The 24,321-nt window shown below is 39.7% G+C and overlaps 9 protein-coding genes, 1 long non-coding RNA gene and 1 other non-coding gene across 14 annotated transcripts; 5 read left to right on the forward strand and 6 right to left on the reverse strand.

Moving 5' to 3' along the window:
• Positions 1-418: 418 nt before the first annotated feature.
• On the reverse strand, positions 419-2,323 carry LOC9328224 (protein NETWORKED 3A). Of its 4 annotated transcripts, none has more exons than XM_021012050.1 (3): positions 1,975-2,323; positions 1,759-1,861; positions 419-1,417 (listed from the first exon to the last, which is right to left on the reverse strand). In XM_021012050.1, the coding sequence occupies exons 2-3, from the start codon at positions 1,841-1,843 to the stop codon at positions 717-719; spliced, it is 786 nt and encodes a 261-aa protein (XP_020867709.1). In that variant the 5' UTR covers positions 1,844-1,861; positions 1,975-2,323; the 3' UTR covers positions 419-716. The 4 variants fall into 4 exon arrangements, with proteins under 4 accessions (XP_020867709.1, XP_020867710.1, XP_020867708.1 ...); XM_021012051.1 differs by having other exon boundaries at positions 1,759-1,865; XM_021012049.1 differs by having other exon boundaries at positions 1,759-1,870.
• A 980-nt stretch (positions 2,324-3,303) lies between these two features.
• On the reverse strand, positions 3,304-5,544 carry LOC9328225 (coproporphyrinogen-III oxidase 1, chloroplastic). Its single transcript, XM_002892117.2, has 8 exons — positions 4,923-5,544; positions 4,770-4,845; positions 4,590-4,684; positions 4,421-4,504; positions 4,151-4,238; positions 3,932-4,056; positions 3,741-3,839; positions 3,304-3,664 (listed from the first exon to the last, which is right to left on the reverse strand). Exons 1-8 carry the CDS (start codon positions 5,448-5,450, stop codon positions 3,596-3,598), a joined length of 1,164 nt encoding a protein of 387 aa, XP_002892163.1. The 5' UTR covers positions 5,451-5,544; the 3' UTR covers positions 3,304-3,595.
• A 1,190-nt stretch (positions 5,545-6,734) lies between these two features.
• LOC9328227 (NAC domain-containing protein 6) lies at positions 6,735-8,425 on the forward strand. Its single transcript, XM_021014116.1, has one exon. It carries the CDS (start codon positions 7,054-7,056, stop codon positions 8,179-8,181), a length of 1,128 nt encoding a protein of 375 aa, XP_020869775.1. The 5' UTR covers positions 6,735-7,053; the 3' UTR covers positions 8,182-8,425.
• Positions 8,426-8,613: 188 nt separating this feature from the next.
• LOC9325525 (coumaroyl-CoA:anthocyanidin 3-O-glucoside-6''-O-coumaroyltransferase 1) lies at positions 8,614-10,127 on the forward strand. Its single transcript, XM_021013200.1, is given in 2 exon segments — positions 8,614-8,763; positions 8,765-10,127. Coding segments are annotated over 2 exon segments (1,398 nt in total). The 3' UTR covers positions 10,013-10,127.
• A 113-nt stretch (positions 10,128-10,240) lies between these two features.
• Positions 10,241-12,958, reverse strand: LOC9325526 (putative pentatricopeptide repeat-containing protein At1g03510). Its single transcript, XM_002892119.2, has one exon. It carries the CDS (start codon positions 12,747-12,749, stop codon positions 11,460-11,462), a length of 1,290 nt encoding a protein of 429 aa, XP_002892165.1. The 5' UTR covers positions 12,750-12,958; the 3' UTR covers positions 10,241-11,459.
• On the forward strand, positions 12,869-12,940 carry TRNAD-GUC. Its single transcript has one exon. It is a non-coding gene; the product is annotated as a tRNA-Asp (tRNA).
• A 140-nt stretch (positions 12,959-13,098) lies between the features above and the next one.
• LOC9328228 (beta-glucuronosyltransferase GlcAT14B) lies at positions 13,099-15,137 on the reverse strand. Its single transcript, XM_002892120.2, has 4 exons — positions 14,218-15,137; positions 13,972-14,047; positions 13,776-13,891; positions 13,099-13,694 (listed from the first exon to the last, which is right to left on the reverse strand). Exons 1-4 carry the CDS (start codon positions 14,858-14,860, stop codon positions 13,186-13,188), a joined length of 1,344 nt encoding a protein of 447 aa, XP_002892166.1. The 5' UTR covers positions 14,861-15,137; the 3' UTR covers positions 13,099-13,185.
• A 659-nt stretch (positions 15,138-15,796) lies between these two features.
• LOC9328229 (H/ACA ribonucleoprotein complex non-core subunit NAF1) lies at positions 15,797-18,863 on the reverse strand. The gene is made up of 3 exons (XM_002892121.2): positions 17,593-18,863; positions 17,316-17,393; positions 15,797-17,214 (listed from the first exon to the last, which is right to left on the reverse strand). The coding sequence occupies exons 1-3, from the start codon at positions 18,652-18,654 to the stop codon at positions 15,940-15,942; spliced, it is 2,415 nt and encodes an 804-aa protein (XP_002892167.1). The 5' UTR covers positions 18,655-18,863; the 3' UTR covers positions 15,797-15,939.
• A 177-nt stretch (positions 18,864-19,040) lies between these two features.
• LOC9328230 (pentatricopeptide repeat-containing protein At1g03540) lies at positions 19,041-21,152 on the forward strand. Its single transcript, XM_002889416.2, has one exon. It carries the CDS (start codon positions 19,176-19,178, stop codon positions 21,000-21,002), a length of 1,827 nt encoding a protein of 608 aa, XP_002889462.1. The 5' UTR covers positions 19,041-19,175; the 3' UTR covers positions 21,003-21,152.
• LOC9325527 (secretory carrier-associated membrane protein 2) lies at positions 21,016-23,367 on the reverse strand. The gene is made up of 12 exons (XM_021014117.1): positions 23,131-23,367; positions 22,937-23,041; positions 22,775-22,837; positions 22,636-22,669; positions 22,424-22,546; positions 22,290-22,352; positions 22,108-22,201; positions 21,954-21,999; positions 21,792-21,859; positions 21,595-21,643; positions 21,441-21,506; positions 21,016-21,344 (listed from the first exon to the last, which is right to left on the reverse strand). Exons 1-12 carry the CDS (start codon positions 23,182-23,184, stop codon positions 21,258-21,260), a joined length of 852 nt encoding a protein of 283 aa, XP_020869776.1. The 5' UTR covers positions 23,185-23,367; the 3' UTR covers positions 21,016-21,257.
• LOC110225155 lies at positions 21,853-22,505 on the forward strand. Its single transcript, XR_002329564.1, has 3 exons — positions 21,853-22,008; positions 22,115-22,284; positions 22,402-22,505. It is a non-coding gene; the product is annotated as an uncharacterized LOC110225155 (long non-coding RNA).
• Positions 23,368-24,321: the final 954 nt, after the last annotated feature.

Genomic DNA, 24,321 nt, shown 5'->3' on the forward strand with positions numbered 1-24,321 from the left:
AAAACATAAATAAGACGGTCTGTCCTGCCATTCGGAAATATATAACCACATCAGCTCCGATTCTCTTTATTTATTACATCAAATTTCACAAAAAGACCACTGACTTTATTTATCTTTACGTTTTGACCCCCACATGTTTTCTGTTTTTGTGCATGTTTGTGAATTAGTCATTAGTAAACGATACTAGTAATTTAGTAATACTAATAGTGTAATTAAGAAGAAAACATCACCCGACCGCTCGACGCAAATTTACTTATCCTCATACTCAGAGCCAGAGTCTGTAGTTGTAGGCTGCTGTTATATATTTCTGTTGATAGACGAAGAAATTGCTCATGATGTGTTTGTGATCGCTCATTTTTGGGTTTTCCATAGTAAAGACTTATGATCATATATAAAAGAACATTATCAGAATCTCAAATAATGGCCAAAAGACTTAAACTTATTATAACCATGAAGTACACACAAAAAAAGACTTATAGATATTAGATAATAAAGAACAAAAGAATTGATTAAAAAAAAAAAAATACACAAAAAACGAACAACAGAAAAAAAATGTAAAACAAACACCCATGGACTTAGCTTAGCTATATAACCATAATCCTATGATACCTTACACTAACCACTTGAGAGTATACCCTACTTGTCACAGAGTACAAAGATGTTTAGAGAAAGTTCCTCAGTTTCTGTTCTTGATCACTCAGACCTCTCTGTTTTCTCTAAAGAGTCATGAGCTCTCTAGAAGCAGAATCTGTGTTTGGGAGAACCCAATTTCCTACTACTTTCCCCCAAAACCCTTGAAGATTAATCTTCTTAAACTCAAATGGCTTCCTCTGAGAATCACCACCTACCTTGTTACGCCTTGCAACAACAGTAGTAACACGTTGCTTTAGCTCTGAGTTCTCTTCTTTAAGCATTTGTATTGCTACACTCATTTGCCTTATAGCTTCTCTCTTCTCTTCATCTTTTTCTCTCACCATTTCACTGTAAACCTTATTCTCCTCTCTCAGCCTTTCTAGCTCTTCCTTCATCATCTCATAACTTCCACTAGCTTCACCGTATTCGACTTGCGATGATTCCATTTCCTCGACAATGCCATCGATTTCACCTTCATCGACCCATTTGCTTTCACCGTTATCTATTTCAGACTCCGCATAGTCCTCATGAGTCTCACAAGCCTCAGACCAAGAAGACTCATCACAAGTTGATGATTTCCCATGACTCTCTGAGCCATGTTTGTGCACAGAAGAGGGTCTCAACAAGTCGTACCTCTCGGCCAAGGAGCGATGTGAACGGTAGAACTCTTCGACCATAGCTATAAGCTCAGGCCTTTTCTTATAATACATCTCAGCTCGTGCGGCGAAAGAATCAGCATCCTCATCAATCACTCTCAGCATTTCTTTTGTCTTTTCATCCAATTCTTCAATTACAAAATCAAAATTCACCATGTCAAAATCTCAATGAAGTTAAATAATTTTGTATCACTACTTAGTCTCCGAAAGTCATAACCAAAGATAAGATACCAAAAAGAGAATCATCTTCGACTATTATATATAACCCCAGTTACAACAAGAACACTGAATAAAGGCGAGACCTTTGAGAGAGAACCAAAGACCCATACACCAAATTCAACACTTGGATTTGGACATTAGCAGAACCAAAATTCACCATGTCAAATTCAACACTTGGAATTCGAAATTAGCAGAATAAAATCATAAATTAAATAAAAATTCTTGGAACCCAAAAAGATAAATAATTTACCAGAGAGAGTAGAATGAAGCCAAGGAGAGAAATTTGTGGTGTTGTGATTCCCAATCCACCACCATTTTGATGAGTCCATCACCATCTTTCACTCTTCTTAAAGCTTTCTCCACTCAAAAAACACAAAACAGTAAAATACAAATCAAAGACTCACTCTTTGAATTATTAGATTAGTTTCATCTTCAGCAACACAAAAAGCAGAGACTCCGAATTTACCAAGACAGACAAATAAATAAACGGCGCCGTTTCTCTCTTCTTCTTCTTCTCCGCCTGAGAGAAATTTTAAGGAGTTTAGTATTCTTCTGTCTTCAGACTTGAGAGTTGAGTTTTATCATTGACATTAACTGCCTTGACCAATCACATGTTGCCACGTGTAATATTTAAGGAATACACAGCAGCGTTGGTAATTTACGGAAATACCCCTCGAGGTTAAGCGGCGGGTGACATGGCAGATTTATACTGTTTCTCTCCTTAAATGACGTTTTCACCCTTCTATATCAACTATAATGGATTTTTGGACTGGCAGATTTCGTTCTTCAAACGTATTATTTATTTCTTAAATAACGATTTCTTATAGAAAATTTCCTTAAACCAAGTCAAGGAGAATATTATGCTCTGATTTCTTCGCTATATAAGATTTTTTCTTTAATTTTTTAAATTGTTATAGCCTTATAGGTATCAGTGTAGTCAAGACAATTATATATGGAGCTATGAACAGGGGTAGTTAGGGAATTTTGTCCAGCTGATAGATACGAAAGTTATCTAAATGGGCCCCACAAGGCCATGTGGGCCGTGGCGAGCGTAACACGCAAAAGGCGTTTGTGCAACGGTCGATAAAACTCTTTGCCGCAACTTTCCATGCTTAGTGTGTAATGAATAAGACAAAAACATTAAAGTAAACTAAAAAAATTGATGAATTTCATTACATGTTTAGTTCTTTTATTTGTCTCTGTTTCATTTTATTAGCTCTTTTTACAATAAGACAATTGAATCTATTTTTCGTTTTTTCTTAAAAATGTTATTGGCTTTGACTAGTGTTCGACGTTAATAGTGTTAAATCTTTACACTATTTATAGATTAAAGTATTCATTAACAGGCGTTAAAGCACTATTTGTAAAAGTTTACACTAATTTGCATAGAATTCTGTACAAACAAACAAACAAAAAAACAAAAATTTAATTGCTTTATTTGGGGATCATTAATTAATAACGGGAGAGAAAAATGGAAATTGTGACAGGGGCTAAGACTAAAGAGGCTTCAATCGCTTGCATTGGACTGGGCTGATCACCACCATGTAAAGCTCAGAGGCTTTAAACTAAGAGGCTTCTCTTTGGTAAAGCTCAGAATTTCAAACTTTCAGCAATAAGTTTTTGTTTTGGGTTCTTGACGATATGAATTTGGATTAGAGTCCGTAAATAAACATGTCACTTGTGAAAACGTTGGATGCATTCATAAGTTTGGACTTTTTAACACTGCTCTAAGTTGTCTTCGTTGCCATTGCAAAGAAACGGCAGCGTAACAGTCGCATGTTAGCATGCACATCAATAGAGTAGAGTATAACTTTCTTTACAGTAATCTAATCCTCTAAAGCTGTCTTTTAAACTCGCAAGAAACAATGGAAACAAACTGTTTGCATTGGTAAGTTTTGACTTTTAACAACACTGCTCTTAGGTTTGTCTTCATTGCCATCACAAAGAAAGAAAGGAGCATGTTAACCTGACCTTTTACACACTCTCTTTCTCCATCTCTTCAGTTATCTAATCCTCTAAAGCTGCTCAAAACTTACATCAAACAATGGAAATAAACTCGGCTCGTCTCAAACAATCGGAAACACAGGCTAGATCCACTCCTTTGGGTTGATACAAGCATCCAATAGCTTCCACTCTTCAGTTCCCTCTTCCGGTTTCTGCACTCACAAACACCATTACTACATTGCCAAATTCAAATGAATTTATGTCTTCACATATCAGAAAAGAACTTACATGGTCATATTCCCATCTTGCTGAAAGCGGGAGAGAGACAAGAATGCTCTCTATTCGTCCTCCTGTCTTCAGACCAAATGTCGTTCCACGATCATATACCTTTCCATCCATCATTACAAATAAATTAGTGAACAAGGTTCATAACGAAAGATTGGAGAGATGAGAATGAAAACAGAGAAAAAGACTAGTACCAAGTTGAATTCAACATATCGCCCTCTTCGCAACTGTTGCCATGCCTTGTGCTGCTCCGTAAATTCCATGTCTTTCCTTTTCTCTACTATAGGGATATAAGCCGGTACCACTGAGTTTGCACATTCTGTGAATTTCATTTGCTAAATTAGTCTACCAAGAAACTAGACCAATTATATAATAAATCAATTGTTGTAGATCAAGGACAATCAGTCCCTTACCAGTGGCAAATGACAGAAGCATTTCCTGATCATAGTCATTAAGATCATCAAAAAATATCCCTCCTAGTCCTCGTCTCTCGTCACGGTGCTGCAAGCAAGATCAAAGAGTTCTAAAAAGTTTTCAAAGCCTTCACACTAACAATAGGCTTATAAAATTCTCTCTAAACAGTTTCTACCCTCTCGGATGGATTTTCCGATAACATCCCTAAACACAACTCTAGAACTAAGGCCTTCAGTTCCAGAAATTGCTTAAGATCTCACAAAACATACCTTGATGTAAAAGTAGTCATCACACCACTTCTTGAATCGGGGATAGAAGGAAGGGTCGAATTTGTCACAGGCTTGCTTTTGAATCTACAACAAGAAAGACAAATACACGTATAAGCAACTCCATAATCACAAAGCTCATATCTTTAGAACAAGGAATAAGGCTTAGTACCGAATGGAAATGCTTGACATCTTCTTCAAAGATATAAGCAGGAGTGAAATCAGTGCCACCACCAAACCACCATTGCCTCGGAGCTCCAGGAACATCTACGCATCAAAAAATGGCAAATCAATGCTGTTTTCCATACAAAAGACAACAAGTTTAAAATCTCACTTAGAATCTAGCTCTTACCCTTTGGAGCATCCGTCTCGAAATAACGATAATTGAAATGCAGAGTTGGGGCAAAAGGGTTCTTGGGATGCAAAACCTAGAATCACACAGAACTCGTAATGATGAAACATGAAAACCCCAAAAATCGTAAGATTGAAGGGAGAGATTTATTACCGAGCTGACTCCGGCAGCGAAGAACGGAACTGGACCAGGTTTCTGATCTGAAGCTGAGCCCTTTGCAGCTCTATAAGCTTCAGGAGGCATAACACCGTAAACCACAGAGACATTAACACCAGCTTTCTCAAAGACATTACCATCCTGCAAAACACGACTGATTCCACCTCCACCACCAGGTCGAGACCAAACATCTTCTTTAAACTTAGGACCGCCTTCTATAGCTTCAATTGCATCACAGACACTGTCTTGAGCAGCCCTAATCATAGTCTCGAAACGAGCCCTGACGGAAGAAGAAAAAGAAGAAGAGTGAGTGGCGTCATCAGAATCCCTGAGAAAGGTAAAGGGTCGTTCAGTTTCGGGAACTTCTTTCTCGATTGAGACTGAACATCGCAAGGCGAGATTGGGTTTATTTCTGATTGGACGGGAGAATCTGAGAGTAGAGAGATTGGGAGAATACTGAAGACGATGAGAGGAGAAGGGAGCGAAAGTAGGAGAAGAGAGGAGAGTCGACGAGTGAGAAGCCATGTTTGATCCGAATTGGATTTGATGTCGAAGAAGAAGATGATGGAGAGATATTAAATGATAAGAAGTCGTCGTCGTCCACTGATTTTGACCGCTTCTTTTTTGTTTTACTTTTACGGCTCAGGTAAAAGAAAAAGGAACAAAGTCCCTTGTTTTGTTTCTCTTCTCAGACAAAACCACTTTTGATTTATTAGCCGAAAACCAAACCAGACACGAAATTAAAATTGCAATTTTAGTTGGTCGAACCGAAGATATTGAGAATTAATTTTGAAAAGTCAAAGAGAGCAATAAGATCAGGCCTTGAATACAGAACACAATTGACTCTAATCCTTCTCAACGGGCTTATAGCCCAAATAATATAACATAAATTAGGCCCAAAATGGTTAGCCGGTTTACGGCATTATGCTAATCACAATAAGATTCAAGTTTAATTTTTTTTTTTCATCATAAGGTTCAAGTTTAATGTATAGAAACCGGACCGGTTCTTATGACTTTTAGGGTCCGGTCCGGTGATGCTCCTAGGCCCTAGCCTACTACTATGGGTGATCTTGATACTAGGTTCTGTTTCTAATCATCATTTCATTTTAGTTGACATTTTATGGATTATTTGTATTTGCCTCCATATATATATGAATATAACATGTTCATTCAATATCCAAGTTTTGTGGAATGGATATTGTTCCTTTTATAAACCAGCTTGACCAAAAAAAATTAAAAAAGAGCTAGCGTGTAATTATATTTTTTAATTATATAGTTTAAAGATGATAATGAATGTTTTTTTTTGTTAAGACATGATAATGAATGTTTACGAAAAGGAAAAAAAAAAAAAAAAAAAAAGAAGATTTTGTTTAACTAAATCCTTAATATCAATCAAAAGATGTTTTAGTTACAAATAACAAAATAAACTAATATAAGATAATCATATATATAAAATCCGTAGTATCAATCACGTTTTGTGAAATGGATCTTTTTCTAGTAGATACATCTCGAATCTAATGTAATCCTCATGGTCTCATGTATATTATAGATTCTATTTAAGGGTTAGAATCTGTAATAAACAAAACAAAAAAGCATATTATAGATTCGAATCCTATCTTCTTTTTTTTTCCATCCAATAACTTTATTATTGCATATGTTCAGCATCATTGTTTACAAGAGGGTACAAGAAAATGGGACATGAATGATACAACGCATAATGATTTGAATGAATAACAGCCTTTTTTGCTAGGAGATCCGCGCATTTGTTCTGTTCTCTATGACGGAATGTGAACTTCGTGGAGCTAAATAGCTTCCTCCATTGACCAATGGTATCCATGTAGTGACAGAGTCGTTGGTTTGTATCTGATTCGAATCCTATCTAACTATCATCTCAAATAACCAAATAAATTTAATTATAACCGTCTTATTCTTTCCAAAAAAAAAATAGTTTAATCGCTGACAAAAGAAAATCCGTTTGGCCCATGACGTAGTGTATATATATATATATTCATGATCACACCATCACCCTCTCCTTCACAGAGCATTATTACAAGACGAATTAGAGATTTACTTAACCTAGGAATTATATATACCTTAGCTAGTTCTTCTTCGAATCCACAGGATCGATATGAAGTCTTTTCCGGTTGGATCACGGTTTCTTCCTAAAGATCTAGGTTTGGTGAGGTTTTATCTTCGAAACATGGTGGAGAGGAAGCAGAGCAGTTTCATAACAACTATGGACGTCTACATGGACGAGCCGTGGCTTCTTCCTCACGTAAACAATCCTCTGTTCAAGAACAAGGAGTGGTACTACTTTGTTCAGCTGACTAAACGACGTTCAAGCGTGCAACGGAAGGTACCCGGAAGAGGAGGAAGCGAAGGCGGCACTTGGAGAAGCAACGATGGGAAAGAAGAGATCAAGGACGGACATCAAAGGGTGATGGGTTACCAGCAGTCTTTCACGTACCACAGGAAAGTGCACGGAGAGCTTGTCAAAACTGATTGGCTGATGCAGGAGTATTCTCTTCACAAGAGTGATGAGCAGCAAAAGTTGGTCTTGTGTCGGATCCGATACAAGAAACAGAAGAAGGTCAACAAGATTAGACGCGTTAATCATCAAGCTCATCAGACTCAGGTGGCGGAGAACACCAACAACATCTTACAGAGCCAATCAGTGCAAGAAGAGGCTGATTTAACCGGTTTAACTGATGAGCTTGAGAAGATGCCAGAGGGACAAGAAGATCGTGAGGAGCAAGAAGAGGTTGACTTAACCGATTTTCCTGATGAGCTTGAGACGATGCTAGAGGGACAAGAAGATTGTGAGCAACAACAAGAGGCTGAGTTAACCGGTTTTTCTGATGACCCTGAGTCGATGTTGCTAGATGGAGAAGAAGATCGTGACGTTACCCAACAACAACAACAACAACAGCAAGAAGAAGAGATACCGGTTCCTACACCGATGCAGAACAACAACAACAACAACAACAATAACGTCGTCATGATGATGTCGAACCAACAAGTGCAAGAAGAGGCTGCAGGTTTAATCGGTTTGGCTGATGATTTTGCGATGACACTTCTGGAGGGACAAGAAGATCGTGACGTTACTCAACAGCAACAACAGCAGCAAGAAGATGATGATATGATGGTGCTGATGGACAATCCTAATGATGCCCTCGCATTGGGGAATTATGAGTTTGTTGATCTAACTTGGGTTGACGAAATATCAGACACAATACAGAGGAGGGAGAAGTATTAGAGGGTCGAGTTTATGTTGAGGATGATGACAAAACTTACTTAATATGGTTTGGTGTATTATTTGTGTAACTCCGGTGAAGGAGAAAATAGTGGATTTTCCGGGGTAAAAGTCCCCGGCGAGATGTAGGGTTTCCACATTGGAGACCTGAACTCGTTAAATTCTCTGTGTCATTTATTACAAACGAGAGATCGATCAAAGTATACGAAGAAGCAAAGAACGTAGAGAGCGTATGAGAGACAGAGCAATTACATAGCATTTTAGGATTTCTATTTAATGGGCCTAATAAAATACCGAAACCCAATCTAAAATTTTGTGAACAAAGTAAAACAATTCAGCCCATCGGTGGTTGGGGCACATGAGAGCGTTAGACCAAAGTATGTAAACTTCTTCACTTGCCCGGTGGTTTCATTTTCCTTTTTTTCAAAAACAAATATGAACTCATTTCCTCAAAACTTAACCACACCATGGCTCATCCTCAACCTCCTAACATCATCGAGACCTGTCATATCTCTCCCCCAAACGGCACCGTGGCTCACTCTCCCACTGGCCAAGTCTCTCTTCTTCTTCTCTTACCAAAACTCCAACTGAATCTTTCCTCAAAGACTTTGTACCCAACCTCAAACAATCACTCTCCATCTCTCTCCAACATTTCTTCCCTTACGCCGGTAAACTGATCATCCTGTCTCGTCCCGACCCTCCATACTTACAGTACAATGATGGCGAAGACTCTCTTGTTTTCACTGTAGCAGAGTCTACTGAAACCGACTTCAACCAACTGAAAACTGATTCCCCTAAAGATATCAGGGTGTTGCATGGCGTCTTGCCCAAGTTACCTCCTCCTCATGTCTCTCCGGAAGGAATTCAGATGCCGCCAATAATGGCGATGCAAGTCACCATCTTCCCTGGAGCCGGAATCTGTATAGGCAACTCAGCTACACATGTTGTAGCGGATGGAGTCACCTTCAGTCACTTCATGAAGTATTGGATGTCACTGACCAAATCCAACGGCAAAGATCCTGCCACGGTTCTTCTACCCCCTCTGCCTATTCACAGCTGCAGAAACATGATCAAGGACCCAGGAGAGGTAGGCGCAGGACATTTGGAGCGGTTTTGGAGCCAAAACTCTGGAAAAAACAGTTCACATGTTACGCCTGAGAACATGGTTAGAGCTACTTTTACAATGAGCCGGAATCAGATAGACAATCTCAAGAGCTGGGTTAAAGAGCAGTCTGAGAATCAATCTCCTGTTTCTACCTTCGTGGTAACTCTAGCTCTCATTTGGGTAAGCTTGATGAAGACAATTGTTCAAGACAGTGAAACAGAGGCTGAGGAGGAAGACAAAGACGAAGTCTTTCACTTGATGATCAATGTGGATTGCAGGAATCGTCTCAAGTACACACAACCAATACCACAAACATACTTTGGCAACTGCATGGCTCCTGGGATCGTATCTGGCAAGAAACGAGATTTGTTAGGAGAAAAATGCGTTTTGGCTGCTTCAGACGCAATCACAGCGAGAATCAAAGATATGTTATCAAGCGATCTACTGAAAACAGCACCAACATGGGGACAAGGAGTACGTAAATGGGTCATGTCCCGTTTTCCAACCTCAATAGCAGGAGCTCCGAAATTGGGACTGTATGATATGGATTTTGGGTTAGGAAAGCCCTGCAAAATGGAGATAGTGCACATAGAAACAGGTGGTTCAATCGCATTCTCAGAGTCCAGAGATGGCAGTAATGGAGTTGAGATTGGAATAGCACTGGAAAAGAAGAAAATGGAAGTATTTGGCTCAATTCTACAACAGGGGATCAAGAAATTCGAAACGTAGCAGCCCTTTAGTCATCCAATAACTTGTAATAGGGAAATGATTCAGCATTTACCAATCAACACAAAACCTCAATTCATAAGTCCCAAGAAGCATTATAAGCATATCCATTCCACCAGGTACCAGCGTCCTTAATATGCTTTAATATTTATCTCCAATCTCATGCAGGCAACATACTCTTGTGTACGAAATCAGAAACTCAAAACAAGAAAACAAAAAGATAATGTAAAATTGGAAGAGAAAAATGTAGTGTTCTTGTTTAACTCTAGTCCCATGGATAAAAAAGAGACGGAAGCTGATGAGAACACTGAGAATATATGAGTTTTTTCAGACTACAAGCACTAAGATACAAGTGCAAGTGTATAGTTTAAACTCAAATCAATAAAACCGATAGTTGTATGAAAATGTCTCAGTAAAATCCATACAAGTCATAGAAATTGCAGCTTCTGCCAAGGGGTTCTCCCTGAAAACAGGGTCTCAGCTCCACTGCACCTCGTAAGATTGGATTAGATCATCATCGACATTCTCAAAATTCAACAACTAAAGGCTCAGATAGGAATAAAGCTTTTTCGATCAAGAATTATCTGAAGCAGAACTGGCGTATCAAGCTGTTACAATTCATCATCATTGCCAAACAAACAAAACTCAGAGAAAAAACAAAGAAAAAGAAGAAAACAATGGCTCATATTAAGGAATTCAACCATGTATTTACCGTATCTGCTTCATTGACCTAATCTCAGAAGCGCGGGTAAGTTTATAATCATTGCCAAAACAAAACAAACATTATTGATACCAACACGATTCCATCAACAAACACAGCTCAAATCAAAACACATATAGAAAAGAGATATATATATATATATATATATAGCCGCTTTTTTGACACAGAAAAGCCTAAGGAATAAGGCCAATCTGCAACACAAACGGCAAAATAATCTAGCAGGAGCTTTGGGGCTTAGTTCCTCAAGTACCTTAGTTATCAGATTAGCCCGGGAGGCTCCTGCCAACCATCATAACTAGATATATACCCTAAGCGATTTAAGAAGAACCCTAATCTATAGGTCGATTCTAACTGTATGAAACAGAGTAAGGAAGAAGATCTTAAATAGCACGCGGCTAGTTAAAACCCTAGCCTTCTTCTCATTGCCCAAAAGTCGAAATTGCCCCCGTTAGTTTATTGCGGTTAAACTTTAACCGGCCCAACGTATAAATCCAGTTGGTTTAAAAGCTTAGCTTTGTGATGGCTCAAATATGCCAGGCCTTAAAAAATTCAAATTCCATCATCTATGCTTTATCTTGACTTGTTACAAAGATTACAAATTACAAACTTCTTTTGCAGGTATTTTTCCATATTATTTCCTTAGAATTTAAGAATATCATTTGAATTATACAATCTTGATTTCAAAAATTGTGTATGAGCTTACAAAAATTTCATGAGCATGGTAATATGTCAATCTTTGAACAAACACCAACTACTTCCAGGTGAAACCTTCACTCCACTCTCCTTCATCTCCATTCGAAGTCTCTCTGCCTCTTCTTGTCTTCCAACACTCATATAAATCTTCCCCAACAACACATAATTCGCGGGATTCTCTGGCTCTATCTTCCACAACTCCTTCGCAGCAATCTCTGCTAGCTCAACCTCGCCGTAGTTCCTACAAGCTCCAAGCAAAGCCCCCCATGTCTTAGCCGTTGGCTTCTCAGGCATAGCTTGAATCACTTTGTAAGCTTCTTCAAACCTCCCTACTCTGCTTAAGACATCCACCAAACACGAGTAATGGTCCCTGCTTGCACGCAAACCGTAATCTCCCTGCATTCTCTTAAAGTATAAAAGAGCCTCATCGGCTAAACCAGCGTGACTACAAGCCTTTAGCACGTTCAGAAACGCTATGTCATCGGGTGTTACTTTCGCCGATTCCATTTCTTGAAATGTTCTAAGAGCGGATTCCGCGTCACCGTGAAGTGCATAAGCAGATATCAAGCTACTCCAAGCAACCACATCCCTATCAGTCATGCTCTCAAACACCAATTGCACATAGACAATGCATCCACACCGCCCATACGCCTCCACTAACCCGCTTTTCAATTGTGGATGCGGCTCAATCAGATTCCTAAAAGCATATGAATGAATCTCTTTTATTAAACGAAAAGCCCCAATGGCTGAGCAAGCGGAAACTAACGCAAGAAGCGTAATCAAATTAGGCTTGAATCTAAAATCTATCATCTTCCTATAGAATTCAATAGCTTTATAAGACCCATCTTCAGTACCAACAAAACCCTTTATGATAGCATTGAAAGAAGACTCATTTGGCATAACATCCATAGCTTCATACAACTCAACCGCTTCTTGAATCTTCCCACAATGTGTGTAATGCGAAATCATCGCGTTCCACACAACAGCATTCCTCTGAGGAATTTCGTCGAACAGTTTGCGAGCATGAGTAACAGACAAGCATTTACCATACATATCGAGTAGAGCGCATCCCACAAATGGGTTCGACAGAAAATTGGATTTGACGGAGTGGGCATGGACTGATCCGCCGAGAACAGGATGGAAAGCTGCAGCGCACGATTTGAGAGCGAGTGAGAAGACGTGTGCGTCGAGAGGTAATGCGAAAGAAGAATGCATTTGACGAAAGAGAGTGAGAGCTTGTTCATGGAATCCTTGGTTCGCGTAAGAGCTTAATTGTTTGGTGAGAGAGATCAATTTAGTGCAGCTCGACGCGTACGAGGAAGACATGGAGATGGAGCTGCTTTCGGTGTTGGCGTCAAGAAACAACGTAAGCTGACTGGGACTAAGAAGAAATACGAAATATTTTATTGATTAAATACTTGCGTTTTGAGTTAACAAACAACCAAGTCGTTGTAGTATAGTGGTAAGTATTCCCGCCTGTCACGCGGGTGACCCGGGTTCGATCCCCGGCAACGGCGGTCTCTTTTTTTTTTTTTTTGGCAGTAAACTAATTGGGCCTTAGTTTTTGTTGTTCCATTCTATTCGGCCCATTAAATCCCACTTCACGGCACTTTATTCGGCCCATAAAATCCCACTTCACGTCACTTGTTCTCAGACTTTCCACTCCCTTGATTCATGTGTTTCGAAGAAATTTCTATAACCAAAATTTATAATCAAACAAAACAATATACAATGTTATATTTTGCGTCATCATTAGATAACTTCAAGAACACTGTTTTCTCCTAAATTCATCAGAGGAAAGTGTTTGAACAAGCTCCTGCAACCTTGCAGAACCAGGTCCTGGTTTCAACACCGAGTCGTCGCCTTTCACGGAGCACGGATCATTGCCATTAGCTGAACTCCCAATACACCATCCTCCTGGTGCAAACCGGTGTGTCCGTCCCAATAGCTCTTTATCGATCTTGTCTAACGCAGGATCGTTCTTGTGGAACTTACGAGCAAATGGAGCTTTGCTTTTGACCATATTGTCGAAATCCTTCAACGAGAGAGATCTAGGGTGTTGCTTTGGAGGACTGTCCCACGCAATGTAGTGTAGATCATGCCCAATCGCGGTGTTGATAAACTCTTTGCTGTTGCAGATTACTGTATGGAAGTATCCTTCAGGAGAGGACACGAAATTCGTGTAGTACATTAGTATTGTTCTTGGGAAATTATCCCATCCCCAAATGCAGTACTCGAGGAAAGACCGAGTCAACATTATCCAAGCTGAGCCTGCAGAATTAAGAAAAATCATCTTCAGGACGTTCATAATCTTTCTCACAGAAATGAAACTGTGAGATTCAAGAAGCTAACCGGTGAATAGCTTGAAAGAATTTGGAAGTGATCGTCGTTGAGTAGTCCAAGCAATATCGGATTTCTTCGATAGGTATAGGGCAGGATCAACAATGATTGATTTAGCCCTCTGATTACTGCTAAGAAAGTCCCAAGTAAACTACACATGCTTTGAGATTCTGGTGTGACTCGAATAATAAAGCATAGTTCTACTTACAGTTTCCATCCGGTGAGCTGCATATTCTCGATGAAATTGACATTCCGAGACAGATTTGAGAAGACATACAACAAATCTACAGAAAGGGAATGTAAAGCCAAACCAAACTTATAAGTCCCAACTAAATATGAAGCTCAAAAGGATGATAAGTCACCGAAGGAACCAAAATTGCAAATGAAACATATGAGAGACTACTAAAGCATTATAGAGAGAGTATATGTATGCAAAGGGCATTCTTTTACTAACCATCTTGTGTTACTAGAGGATAATCCGAGGCGCTAAGGTTAAGAAACCAATCCCAATATAAGCTTTCCCTCAGCAAAATTGCAACGGCTTGAAGAGTACAAGCAATCATTGTAGGGCCTTTATAAGTAACAAGATTAGACTGAGACATCACACGAACATTCTCCATTTCACGGAAAGTCGGATCACTCTTCACGGACATGGCCAGCTCCATCCGTTCACGAGGTGGAGCCTCAAGATCCAAATGCAGAACATATTGGTTTCTAGGATGGTACACAGCTTGTAAAGTCCTCATCATTCTATGACTATCCCCTTTTGTTCCCGATATCAAATAAGCTAGCCTAGGAGGCCCTAAATTAACATCAGCCGTCGAATTCAAAGATTGTTTGAAATCTGATTCTACAAAGTACTCATTAGACTCTGAAACAACATCTAATGGTAATTGATCTTCTTCCCCATAGAAGCCGTCGAATTGGCCAGAAATTAACAAAATCAGGAGAGTAATCGACATGATCAAGCTTGCTAGAAAAGGGAACATCCATTTTCTGTCGCTGAAAGCTCTAATCCCTGAGTGTGAACTAACATGTCTCTTCACCCTAGCAAAAGGGTCTCTGAATGAAACCAGCTTCCTATACAATTTTCTCATTCCCTAACCACTTATCCTATCCAACCAAGAAACCCAATTCAGATATGTACAGACAGGCGATCGAAGGTGTCTATAAAATACCAAATTAGCATCAAAGCCCGAATCTTTTGTATCAAAGTAAGCAAAGGAATCTGACTACAGATTCAAATCTTAAGAACCGAGACCAAGAGGAGAACAAAGTTTCAGAATTGGCCAAGTTCAGCAGAATTGATTTAAAAAAGAGGACTTTTTAAAAGAGATAAAATGGAACACCCACTACGGAATCTGCAATCGAAAGCAATGGCTTTTATGGCATGCAAAGAGAAAAGGTTTTGTCTTAGTCCAAAGCTGAGTCAGATCTAATCTCAAATCGATTTCAAAAAAGAAACAGACAGCAGAAGAAGGCGAGAGATACTTCAAGTTTAAGTCTTGAAATTACCTTAAAAGAGGCAGACGCTTTAAGAAGATAAATTAGGGTAGCAGAAAGAGAGAGGAAAAGTGTTTAAACTTCTGATTGCAATAAGTCAGAAGTGGGCAAGAGAGGAAAATACGAAATTTCAATACTTTGAAGAAAAAGAAACTGAAATTGTCTTTAGATTCAAAGCTGTCTTAAAAGAGAAAATGTGAAATCGACGCGGGGAAGAAGAGAGAGAGAGAGAGAGATACAGAGAGACAGACAGAGAGACATGGCAATTAATTTAAACACGAAACAATTCGTGGCGTTAAGCTTTAATAATTGTTGGCAAAATCAAAATCAATCAGTAGAGAATTTAATGATCATGTACGACTCACACCCTTTACAAGCGACGACGTACACGTGGCATTATCAACGGATAAGAATGCTTTAGATAAGTAACGAAATTAACGGCGAGAAAAAAAACTGTTCTTTTGCCTGCTGCTAGAGAGACTATAGTCGACTCTATACTCTATAGCCAGTTTGACTTTGGCAAGGAGAAAGAAAAAGAAAGATCAAAGTTTGAATTTACTGTTAGCAATTAGAGAATGTGTAAAAAGATGATAAAATCATAGCTGAAAACTGGCATACAAAACTAATATAGTCCTGTCTATGGCACACATCAATATGCTTCACAAAAACAGTTTCATCCAGACTGTTGCCGGCCTCGACCTCGCCCACGTCCGAAGCGACCCCGACCCCTACCCCTCCCACGACCACGGAAGCCCCTTCCCCGTTCAGAAGACTGCCCGCTGCTAAACCCTTGAGACTGTGATTCCATTGGGGACTGCAGAATTGTTGGTGACTGCGGGATTTGTGACTGTGGTGGTCGCACATCAGATTGTGGTTGCATTTGGAACTGCAGGTTCATTGGAGACTGTGGTCGGTGCATCATTTGGTACTGCGGGTTCATTGGAGATTGCGGGTTGGTTTGGAACTGTGGTGGCATTTGGAAATGTGGATTCATTTGAGACTGTGGCCGGTGCATTTGGGACTGTGGCGGGTGCATTTGAAGACCTTGAGAAAACAGATTAAAACTCAGCTCATTTGGTAATGGCTGCTGCTGAATACCGCGACCCATCCCAAATGGTTGGTTGAAACAATTCTGACCAACCAATGCAGGCCATGGCTCTGAAGCCTGTCCTGGAAAGAAGTTTAAGCCTCCCGGTCCACCTGGCATTGGCATCTGGCCACCATTGAACTGCGGTTGGAACATCATTTGATTTTGATTTTGCATTGCCATGAAAGGTATCTGCATTGGGGCTAGATTGGGCATTCCCATCTGATTAGGTATATGAGGAAGCTGATATGGGTTCTGCTGATTACTCTGGGGTCTCCATGCTGCATTGTTTGGAGGAAAACCGTCCATTTGAGGACGCGGACCAAGATTTGAAAGCGGACCACCCATTTGAGGATCAGAACGGTTTGAGGATAGGGGACTAGATCCCTGGTTCTCTGTCCATTCCCCTGAGTAACTGCTGGTAGGCCTTCCGAGATCTCGGTTTTTCTTCTTCTTGTTCCTAGTGTTACCCGTTTTCTGGTCATTCATCATTCCTCTCTTTTCCATCTTCTGCATTCTTCTGTATTCGGCTTCTTTTTCATCATCTGAGAACTCTAGCTCGTCTGGTATCTCCTCGTCGTTATCACCAGATGCATCGTAACCTTTCTTCTGCAGTTCCTTGATATTGAGAATGTGTTGAGCGAAATCGGCGACAAATGAGACAGGTGTCCCTTGACTAACCCCTTCTGGCACTTCACTCTCTGAATTGAACCTCACAATATAGAAAGGGCACTTTACTGGTCCAAAGATCTCATCCACCAGTCCCAATGGCGTTCTTTTTTCAGTTATCCAAAGGATAGAACCTTCAGTCAAAGGACTATGCTTTTCCATTCCCTCAACTATTACTTGTGTGCTCATTACCTGTAAAATCACAAATCACACGGGTATACTTATAGCAGTGGATTATCTAGACATAAATCAGAGAAGCAATAGCATACAAGTAGAGATAAATTGTAATATACCGAAAGAACAACTCCAACAGGAAGTGTGGCATGATGTGGTTCCAGAGTGACATCCACAGCTGGAACTGGAGGAAGCTCCTGCAAGAGTTAAAAAGGGGAAAATCTTCCAAAATTTACTCAACAAAAAGAAGGCTTCTAAGGTAATGCCAAATAGCTTGCGGACAGTATATAGTTTTCTTGTTGCAATATTTAATCAGTACTCTACAAAGAGAATGGACCGTACTTCTTTCAAGTAAATAAAGCTATGAAATGTGAAAAGCTGAAGCATAGGAGGTACCTTGAGCTCATTCTTTGACCTTATAGGTTCTTTTGTTTGTAAACCGAGGTCATCATCCTCATCATTGCTCCAAGCAACCATCGCTTCATCATCGTCATCATCAGCATCATCATCTTCGTCATCCTCAATTTCGTCATCCCCATCCTCCTCATCTAAATTCTCTATCTCACCCTCTTCAAGTTCCCCTGCTAGATCATCCTCTTTCCCCATAACCATGTGATCTTCAAACTTTTCTTCCTTCTTCTTTTCCTCTTCGTCGCTCTCGTCCTCATCACTCTCCTCTTCTTCACTGCTACTACTATCACTACTGCTAGAAGAAGAGCTCGATGTTTCACTGTCAGACTCAGCAGAATCAATTTTTCCCTTATCCCCGTCATTCTTCTCATCATCATCCATGGCCAAACTTACCTTCTTCAACCCTACTTCAATAGAACAAGCCAAACTCTCATCTGTTTTCTTCAACCCTGATTCATCCAAATCCATGGTGGGACAAGGAGCAGACACAACAACTGGCTCAGTCTCACCTTCCATTGACCTAGAGTTTTCAGAAACAACCGGTTCTGAATCTTTCACTGCTGGTTCATCCCCACCGTTTGCAGACATGTCAACACAAACATTGGGCTCTACCTCAACCATCGACTCAGACTTAATTGAGCTCTCTCCAACTTCCTCAGACATGACATCACAAAGCACAGGCTTTACTTCAACCATCGACACAGACCTAACCGAACTCACACCAACTTCCCCAGACATGTCATCACAAAGCTCAGGCTTTACTTCAATCGACTCAGGACGCATTACATCGCTAACAGTAACAACGCCTTCTTGAGGTATCTCCATTCCGTCCTCAAAGAAATCAAAGTCCGTATCTTCTATGCTAAACTCCTCACCGTTCCGATAACTCCCCAACCAAGTGACGGAATCGAAATCCAGATAGGAATCGATGGAGGGGAAATCAATAGAGTCCTTGAAAGTTTTTACCTTGGGGTCTTGATCGACTACAACTTGCAAAGCTAGCTCTTCTTTAACTGTTATAGCTGGATTAGGGGGAAATCCAACCATGGCAAGAAGAGAGAGGGCGAAGAAGAACCAGCGCAAGAAAGTGAAAGAACATGACTTGCGAGAGTAAAAGTGGCGGCTAAGTTATAAAGGCAGCTATTTGAGCAAAGGCGCGAGGGTTTATCGCAGATACGTTAGGGTTTTGAGAGCAAAGTATTGGTAGTGCCACTGCCAAAATAGGGTTTTATCCGTTCCTCTCTCCCTCCACCTACTTTTTTTTTTTTTTTTCTTTTTCGTATTTATTTTAATTTGAATACAAAGTCAAAAACTATACAATTTGATGTGAATTAAGTTTTATCAGTCATAACTCATAAATCTTATAACCATCGTAATTTATACAAAATTATTAGTGTTTATGGTTATTTTTGACTATATATATTTGTTATTTTTGGTTATTATATTTGTTTTCTTACAAAATTAATTTATATGATTTATTTATCTATCAAATTTCGTTTAATTAATAGATTTACCAATTTGGTTAATTTTCAATGTAAGAATAGTTCACCGGTGATTGTGGTACTCCGATGAATCTCATCCTTAAGCGCCAATTCAGTCGACACGCCTCTCTGTGTCTGACGCCGTCAAATTCTTCCTCTGCTCCGACGAAACAATCTCGGATCCTGGAGCTTTGTAAATTGGGTCAGCTCACCGACGCCATTCGGATCCTAAACTCAACACACTCGTCTGAGATCTCTGCGAAGTCGAATCTCTACGCGTCTCTCTTACAAACATGCAGAAAAGTCTTCTCCTTTATCCACGGCCTTCAGTTTCATGCCCATGTCGTCAAATCGGGTCTGGAAACAGACCGGAACGTTGGGAACAGCTTGCTCTCTCTGTACTTCAAGTTGGGACCTGATATGAGGGAGACTCGGAGAGTTTTCGATGGAATGTTCGTCAAAGACGCGATTTCGTGGACTTCGATGATGTCTGGATACGTTGCCAGTAAAGAACACGTTAAGGCGCTTGAGGTGTTTGTGGAGATGGTGAGTTTTGGTTTGCAGCCGAATAAATTTACGTTGTCTTCGGCAGTTAAGGCTTGCTTTGAGCTTGGAGAAGTTAGGCTAGGGAGGTGTTTCCATGGTGTTGTTATTACTCATGGGTTCGAGTGGAACCATGTTATCTCTAGCACATTGGCGTACATGTACGGTGTGAATAAAGAACCAGTAGATGCACGCCGGGTGTTTGATGAAATGCCTGAGCCAGATGTTATTTGTTGGACAGCTGTACTCTCTGCGTTTTCGAAGAACGACTTGTACGAGGAAGCTTTGGGGCTTTTTTACGCTATGCACAGAGGAAAAGGGTTGGTGCCTGATGGGTCTACATTTGGAACTGTTTTAACGGCTTGTGGTAATCTGAGGAGGCTGAAGCAAGGGAAAGAGATTCATGGGAAGCTTATTACAAACGGGATAGGTAGCAATGTGGTGGTCGAGAGTAGTCTCCTTGATATGTATGGTAAAAGTGGATCAGTTCGGGAGGCTAGGCAAGTGTTCAATGGGATGCCTAGGAAGAACATCGTATCTTGGTCTGCCTTACTCGGGGGATACTGTCAGAATGGAGAACATGAGAAAGCAATTGAGATGTTCAGGGAGATGGAAGAGAAAGATCTGTATTGTTTTGGCACTGTTCTTAAGGCGTGTGCTGGTTTGGCGGCAGTAAGACTTGGGAAAGAGATTCATGGCCAGTACGTGCGAAGAGGGTGTTTTGGTAATGTGATTGTAGAATCGGCTTTAATTGACTTGTATGGGAAATCCGGGTGCATTGATTATGCTAGTCGTGTTTACTCCAAGATGTCAGTTAGGAACATGATAACGTGGAACGCTATGCTCTCTGCGCTTGCTCAAAATGGAAGAGGTGAAGAAGCTGTTAGTTTCTTCAATGATATGGTTAAAAAGGGGATAAAGCCTGATTACATCAGTTTTATCGCGGTTCTCACTGCATGTGGTCATACAGGGTTGGTTGAAGAGGGACGGAATTACTTTGCGTTGATGGCTAAGAGTTATGGGATTAAACCAGGTACCGAGCATTACAGTTGCATGATTGACCTTCTAGGACGCGCAGGTTTGTTTGAAGAAGCGGAGAATCTGTTGGACAGAGCGGAGTGTAGAAATGATGCGTCTCTGTGGGGAGTTCTGCTTGGACCTTGTGCTGCAAATACAGATGCCTCCAGTATTGCAGAGCGGATTGCAAAGAGAATGATGGAGTTGGAACCAAAGTACCACATGAGTTATGTTCTTCTCAGTAACATGTACAAGGCGATAGGTCGCCATGGGGATGCACTCAAGATTCGTAAGTTAATGGTGAGACGAGGAGTAGCAAAGACTGTTGGACAGAGCTGGATTGATGCTCATTAGAAAGCCATAAATATTCGTGTCCCTCTAGGGATCATGCTCTAGTATTCATAAAGAAATGGTTTGACAACTTTAAACCACATAATTTTGCCTTGAGGTCCCCATGTAAGCGATTTGTCTTTACAAAGTAATTCAAACGTAAAACAGTTGCCAGCCTAGACTTTGCAGAGAAAAGGGTTGAGTCAAATGTTTTGTTGATGATTTAAGATTTTAACCTCAAGCCGCCACTGATACATTTTCTGGTGAAGAGTGTTTTCTTCATAGTGCACGCATCAAGGTCGATTTTGTAGCTTCACGCTTCATCTCTGCAGCTTTGCCACTCCCTCGGAAATATGCATATACTTGCTGAAAATCGATTATTGCACGTCATGGGTTAGAAAACAGATGGATTGAAGTGATTTACAGTGTTGATAAATTCTGGAGTAGAAGAAGTTGAGAAACCTGAATGACCCAGATATTGAGAAGTGTTTCGATGCAGAAGAACCCAGCACCAATGAAATACATTATCTGTGAGGGTGAAAAGGAAGAAAATTAGGTAAGAATACTCTCACAATCCGAAGTAAAGTACTTGTAAATGAGCAGAATGGTTAGTTACCCCGACTGCAGCATTAGTAGTTAGAAGCTCAAGTGCTGGCAAGAAACCTCTGTCCACAAAACCAACAGTACATGGAATCAGATGGAGCTCATCAAAGACTCAAAAGGTTATAACATCTTCATAAAATGACGAATGGTTAAAAAATGTAAAACTTAGAGGCTGGTTCTAATGCTTTCATATAGAAGGAAAACTCTTACGTGAGAGACTTTCCTTGGAAGATGACTGGTGGAGCAACTGCAGCAAAGCCGCAGAACGCGATGTGAAACTAAAAAGTGCAAGACACGGGTTTATTTTCTCATGGCTTCTTAAAAAACTTTAATGCAGAGGAAATCTACCAATAGAAATGCGGTTTTTCTTACCACGTAAAAAAAGAAAAAAGCTCCGAACTTCAGGGCACTATCAGTTCTGCAAGAGGTACACACTCATTGTATTATTGACTCATTTCATATATCTGTTCACAATTCATCGTATTCCCGAGCAAGTTCCAGCATATACTAAGAGAGCTGTTTTTACCTGGTAGCTCGGTAAAGAGGACGGTACCATAAGACGTAAGCTCCAGGTACCCCAGCAATGAAGTAGATGATTGAGAGAAGCCATATAGTGGGACCTGATTACAAAACAAAGCACATCAGATGAATCAACATGGTCAGAGGAAATACCATCATGAATCTGATCGTTTGGGTAAAAACGGTAACCTTCTCCTTTGATCCAAGCTACAGTTACTGCCACAATATTCCACAAGAGACATCCTACTAAACCTGCATAGTTCAAGAATTTACTGTTAACTTTTGTCTGGATTTTTTGCAGCGGTCTAAGGCGGTTTACATACCTAACAATGTGGTGAATGCGACGTATTGGATCTTCTGTAAATGAATTGGAATCTCATTTGGAATGTCATGATGAATTATAGGGAAAAACTCCGGCCAATTTTTCTCTTCGATGACAACTCCAGCTGCCAAAACAACCATATCAGGTTAGCTACAAAAACCCGTAAAAGGTCATTGGAAGATGTAGAATATCATATATAGAAGATTGCACTACTTCGCGCTATTGCATCCTCTCTTCTTTTAAGCTCCTGCATTACAAGAAGATGAAGACTGTTAGAAACAATCCACATTGAAACTTAGGTCTCAAGATTAGCTTGGATATCGACCCAAGAGACTCGAAAACCAGAAATCACCTGCTCTTTCCGCTTCAGTTCGTTCTCCTTAGCCTGAAGTTCCATCTCTTTAGCTCGAAGATCCTTCAAACAGAATCAGCAAAATGAAATTTACGGTTTCATCTAACCAGATCTTGAGTAAACATGAAAGGCAAAATGCAGAAGGTATTGAAGATATCATACATTGCCAGAATCCAAAGGGATATCAACGGTTGCACCACGATCATAAGGTTCCGGTGGAAGTGGCTTGAGATAAGAGTTGCTCGCAGGAGGAACACTTGTATTATTCTACAACGTTATAAATTGAGATCAAATGGATAAAGATTACAGAAAGATCAGACATTTCTATTCAATCATTATGAAACAGAGCTCTTTACCGCAAAAGGATTGATCTCTTCATCAGCAAATGGATTAGGATCGTGCCGTGCCATTCTTTGAGATCGTTTGTTTTAAGATAAAGAAACTTATTCAAGAAAGAGTATTTGTTGATTGTGGAGGTCGTTGGATTATGACAGAAATCGAAAATGGGAAGAAAATGGTTTCAACGAATGGGTACTTTGTAGTCAGAGAGAGAAAACTAAATCAATGGCGCCGGAGAAATCGAAGGCATTTTAAAGGGTGCTCGCTTCGTTTTTGTTCAGCAAAATTTCAACACCTATTCAACAGGAATTATTTTTTACATTTTGGTTTATGGATCGGTTTACTGAATTTTATTCGGTTTTATGAGGCTTCAATTGGATTTAGTTCACTAGTAAAAGAATTCCGGTTGAGTTTTTCAACGGTTTGATTCAATTTGGTTACAAACCCTACGCACTTGAAAAGTTTGAATCCGAAATTTGTGGTTAGTGGCTAGAAAGTCACAGGTCACAACTAAGCTTGTAACAGAGCATTCTATTGTTAGTTTATCAAAATTAGAACTCAATTAAATAATGAAGATCAATATTGTAATGTTTCAGCTCAACGTGCTAACATGTTTACACGCAAATCACACACCAAAGCACAAGAAAGGGAAAATAAAAAAAAAAAAGTTTTAAGATTTAAAAACAGGTCCAACCACAAATGGATTAAGAATTGCCGAATTGGTCTATTAATAGCTTTGTCTTTTCCTTTTGCCTCCTCCAGCTTTAGGTAGCTTGATTTGCACTAAACTTGGAACATAAGAGTACAACACTTTTTGCCTGAAGGTTCTCCGAGGTCCAACTCAGACTACTCAGTAAAGGAACCATCCTCTCCAAAGAGGTTTGTGTTCAACGTATTTAAATTTAGCACTATTATTTGCTAAATTTAGCACTTAAATAATAACATTTTATATAACCAAAAAAGCTTTAGTTAGAAATTGAAAAATTAACTAAAAACATTATTTGCTACAAACTTTAAAATTTAGCTAAATGTTAAATTATATCATGTGAAATCATGTTGGACTAATGACACTAAATAACGGACCAAATAAAATCCTAACGACATAATGGTAAATTAGGTTTGTTTTCAAAGTATTTAAATTTATCACTTAGTTATTTTTTTAAAACAAAAAAAAAAAAAAACTTTTAAGTTAAAAGTCAAAAAAATTT

This window comes from Arabidopsis lyrata (assembly GCF_000004255.2).
Source record: "Arabidopsis lyrata subsp. lyrata unplaced genomic scaffold ARALYscaffold_1, whole genome shotgun sequence".
NCBI classification, from domain to species: domain Eukaryota; kingdom Viridiplantae; phylum Streptophyta; class Magnoliopsida; order Brassicales; family Brassicaceae; genus Arabidopsis; species Arabidopsis lyrata.